The 3,840-nt window shown below is 36.3% G+C and overlaps 1 protein-coding gene across 1 annotated transcript; it reads left to right on the forward strand.

The window, feature by feature from the left end:
* Positions 1–278: 278 nt before the first annotated feature.
* Positions 279–2,636, forward strand: LOC114372866 (probable BOI-related E3 ubiquitin-protein ligase 2). Its single transcript, XM_028330416.1, has 4 exons — positions 279–887; positions 1,006–1,097; positions 1,174–1,505; positions 1,652–2,636. The coding sequence occupies exons 1-4, from the start codon at positions 838–840 to the stop codon at positions 2,165–2,167; spliced, it is 990 nt and encodes a 329-aa protein (XP_028186217.1). The 5' UTR covers positions 279–837; the 3' UTR covers positions 2,168–2,636.
* Positions 2,637–3,840: the final 1,204 nt, after the last annotated feature.

The following is a 3,840-nucleotide window of genomic DNA, read 5'->3' on the forward strand; positions in this document are numbered from 1 at the left end:
GGAAGAGGAGTTATTGGTAATTACGTGTCTAACAATATTGATGGATTTGTAAAGTTTATTGAGGCAAAACAAGGGCTGTGAAGAAAGCAAAGCTGACGCGAGACGCATGGGCCATACACAAACAATTCCGGCGGCAGAAACCTGCACACACCAACAACTATTACATTTACAACCACAACAATACATACATCACCCATTTACCAACGCCTCCTTCCTTCACACATATTTCTCTCTCTCTCTCTCTTCTTATTGTTTACGAGGATTGTTTGAAAAATAAAATGAAATACTAGTAGTATATATATGTATTTTCTGACAAGGTATTTAAATAATGTTGGCATTAGGAAAACAATAATAAGAGGTGTGAAGAAAAGCCAACTGGACGCGAAGAAGGGAAGCAAAGGAAAGGAAAAAAGAGAAAGGAAAGGTGTCTCTCTCTCTCTCTCTTGGACTGATTCGCCTCAAACGCATCTATCTCTTCCTTTCCCACCTCTTTCTACTACCACCCACTACTCTTAAGGCAAAGTTGGTGAAAACAAAGAAAAGGATGATGGTGGTGCCGGTGGCTTCTTTCTCAACAGACACAAACACCATTTGTTCCATTTCCATTTTCTTCTGATTCCTTCTCTTTCTACCCATCTCATCTCATTTACTATATTTTTTTTTTGGTCCACCCTCATATTGAAGACTCCGCCTTATAGGGGCATCTTTATTTCTCTTTCATTCTTCTTGTGTGTTTGTGATTATTGCCCTGTCCTCTGACATTGCTCATTCCTTTAATTCCCCCACCCATTTCCCACCTTTCTCTCACTCTTCCTTTTCTTCTCGCAAACAAAACTCATGGGCGCCGTTCAAGCTCAATATCCCTCCAATGTACTTTTCCTAAACAGGTTTGCATCTTCTTCCTTCTTCATTTCAATCTCTCAATCCATCCATCCATCCTCCTTCTTACACATATTATGCAATATCAATAATCCTAATTACTAACACATAATGCAATATCAACAGCAAAACCGGGCAAGAAGCACATGATTATTCATTGCAATCTCCGCCAGGACAACAACTCCTTGATCAATCCCATATGCTATTCAACAACGGAGGTATGTTTCATGCAGATTTTTTTCATGATATTAAATTGATCGAAAATCCCAAAATTCATTATTTGTGATCGAACAGGTACTAATTCTCGAAAGAGAGGAAGAGAAACAACAACAGCAGCAGCTACCGGGATTGCGCCAAACGTTATCAACTCATTCTCTTTACAATCCCAATCTCCACAGGCACAACTCATAGACCTCACTCAACTTCATAATCATAATCAAAATGTAGTCTCCACCGGGTTACGCTTATCCTTTGGCGACCAACAACAACAAAGACAGCAATTACAACATCATCAACAACAGCATGGGTGTCACTCCTCTCCTTTCATATCTCTATTATCCGAAGAAGGCTTGTCTTCTCAAATCAAACAACAGCGTGACGAAATAGACCAATTCCTTCAAGCCCATGTACTAGTCGCCCCCCCCCCCCCCCCCCCCCTTTGAATCCGTATACAATAGAAAAAGACTAGTTCTTTTTTTATATAACATGAATAAATTTATTATTATTATTTGTTAATTTGAATAATAATGATGATGAATTGTGGGTGGATCAGGGGGAGCAATTGCGGCGGACATTAGCGGAGAAGAGGCAGAGACATTATCGGACGCTGCTAAGAGCAGCGGAGGAATCAGTGTTGCGGAGGCTGAGGGAGAAGGAAGCGGAGGTGGAGAAAGCCACGCGCCGCAATGCGGAGTTGGAGGCACGCGCGGCGCAGCTTAGCGTGGAGGCACAGCTTTGGCAGGCCAAGGCCAAGGCGCAGGAAGCGACGGCGGCGGCGTTGCAGGCGCAGCTGCACCAGGCTATGATGAGCAGCGGCGGCGGTGAGGACGGTGGTGGGGGAGGGCTATCGTGCGCCGGGGGCGAAGCGGAGGATGCTGAGTCAGCGTACGTTGACCCGGAGCGAGTGGGTCCCACTCCGAAATGTAGAGGGTGTGCGAAACGGGTGGCTTCGGTGGTGGTGTTGCCGTGTCGCCACCTATGCATCTGCGCCGAATGCGACGGGCATTTTCGGGCTTGCCCTGTTTGCCTCACCGTTAAAAATTCAACCATCCAAGTCTATCTATCTTAGTGCCAATTCACATGTCTGCCCATCACAACAAAAGAAAAATAGACTAAAATGAAAAAAATACTCATTAAATAATAAAAAAATACTTTCTCTCTCCGGTCTCTCTATCTTTTTAATGAATGGAAATGGAACGAGGAACTTTTTTGTTGTTGTTGTACATGATGGTGAGAAAACTGAGAAGGTTGGGTAATTTGGCCGTGAGATTCAATGTTCGTTTTTTTTTTTTTTTTTTTTAGTTTTCAGTCCTCCTTACATTTTCTCAGTGATGTACATGGATGGCCAAATGGGTAGTGGCTTCTGTTTTTTTTGTTGGGATATTTCTCTCTTTTAGAAATTGATATTTATTATATTCTTTCTTGGATAAATACTTAACTGAGATGCCTTTCCAAATTCAGGGTGTCATCAATGTGTTGTTGTCTCCATTTAGATGTCAGAATCTTGCATAATTTCAAAAAGTCTTGTTAATTTGTCATCCTTACGAATATGATGCTAATTGCACATTGATTTAATAGCTTTTCATTGCTCTGGCGAATGGTTTTTTTAATTTTCAATTCGAGTATATGTAATTGTGTAGTAGTATATGCTTAATTTGCAAGACATTATTTTTTTTTCTTTGAAAAGTATACTATATTCAGGTTCCACGCACTGTATTATAAGGGGCATATAAGTTGGATAATAGTAGGAGATGGCTTCGGTTATGGGAACCCATTGATTTTGATCGAACTCAAATGGCTGTCTACATTTCATGGACTCCACTGTCGGGTGGAAATAGTACAGAGCACATTAAATATCTTTTTGTCATTTTTTGTTTTAACCCTCCTGCGATATTAACTAATTTGAAAATAAAAAATAAGTAAAACTTAATCAATAATTATTTTTGTTAATAATTAAATTTAAATAATATTCAAACAATTTAATTTTAATTTGAGTACGTTAATCACTTATATCCAATCAGTTGATTATCTTTTGATCACTTTAATTATATGGATTTTGAATTTTCTCCTTTTATTTTATAATTTATGTTTAACTTATTTATAAAGATAGAGTATCAGAATTACGTTTTTGAATGTTTATTTAAAATACATTGACAATAATGTATAATATTATTATTGAAAATTGCTAATAGAGGTACTTTAAATAACCGAATTGGGATACTGTTTAATAGATTAATAGAATAAAAAAATATGAATAATGAATTAAAATTAAGATATTTTTCCATAATTTTCTTACCTTTAGGTCAAAGTTAACACTCTTTATTTGTATTAAGTAAAATTTTATTACCTCTGTTTTCAAATTTAAATTATTTGTCTTTTTTCTTTTCAAAATGCATATTGAAGTATTGATAGAAGAATTTAATTTATATATACATTGAATATAATGTGATCATTTTTTGTAAGGAGAAATGTGATTATTATTATATCATCCTATTTATTAATATTATGTGGCAGTATGATACATTTTTTTATAAAATGTTGATGTAAAAATATTTTATCATGTTAATGCATATAAATTAATTTTTAATAGAATAAATAAGTTTAAGAAGAATTAAGTCATTGTCATTTTCACTCTAAAATTTAAGGGGTTTATTATATTTTAAAGTTTTGTGTAACACTTTAATAATCATGAGATATTGATGGAGTCTATATCTCACTTAGTTAAATAAAATGTATAAATTA

Source organism: Glycine soja, chromosome 11, assembly GCF_004193775.1.
Source record: "Glycine soja cultivar W05 chromosome 11, ASM419377v2, whole genome shotgun sequence".
Taxonomy (NCBI): Eukaryota; Viridiplantae; Streptophyta; class Magnoliopsida; order Fabales; family Fabaceae; genus Glycine; species Glycine soja.

Bases quoted from the DNA above. Each gene is read 5' to 3' on its own strand.
- LOC114372866 (XM_028330416.1), top strand. From the start codon at position 838: ATGGGCGCCGTTCAAGCTCAATATCCCTCCAATGTACTTTTCCTAAAC. The intron at 1,098-1,173 runs GTATGTTTCATG...GTGATCGAACAG, and splicing joins TATGCTATTCAACAACGGAG to GTACTAATTCTCGAAAGAGA. The intron at 1,506-1,651 runs GTACTAGTCGCC...TGGGTGGATCAG, and splicing joins ACCAATTCCTTCAAGCCCAT to GGGGAGCAATTGCGGCGGAC.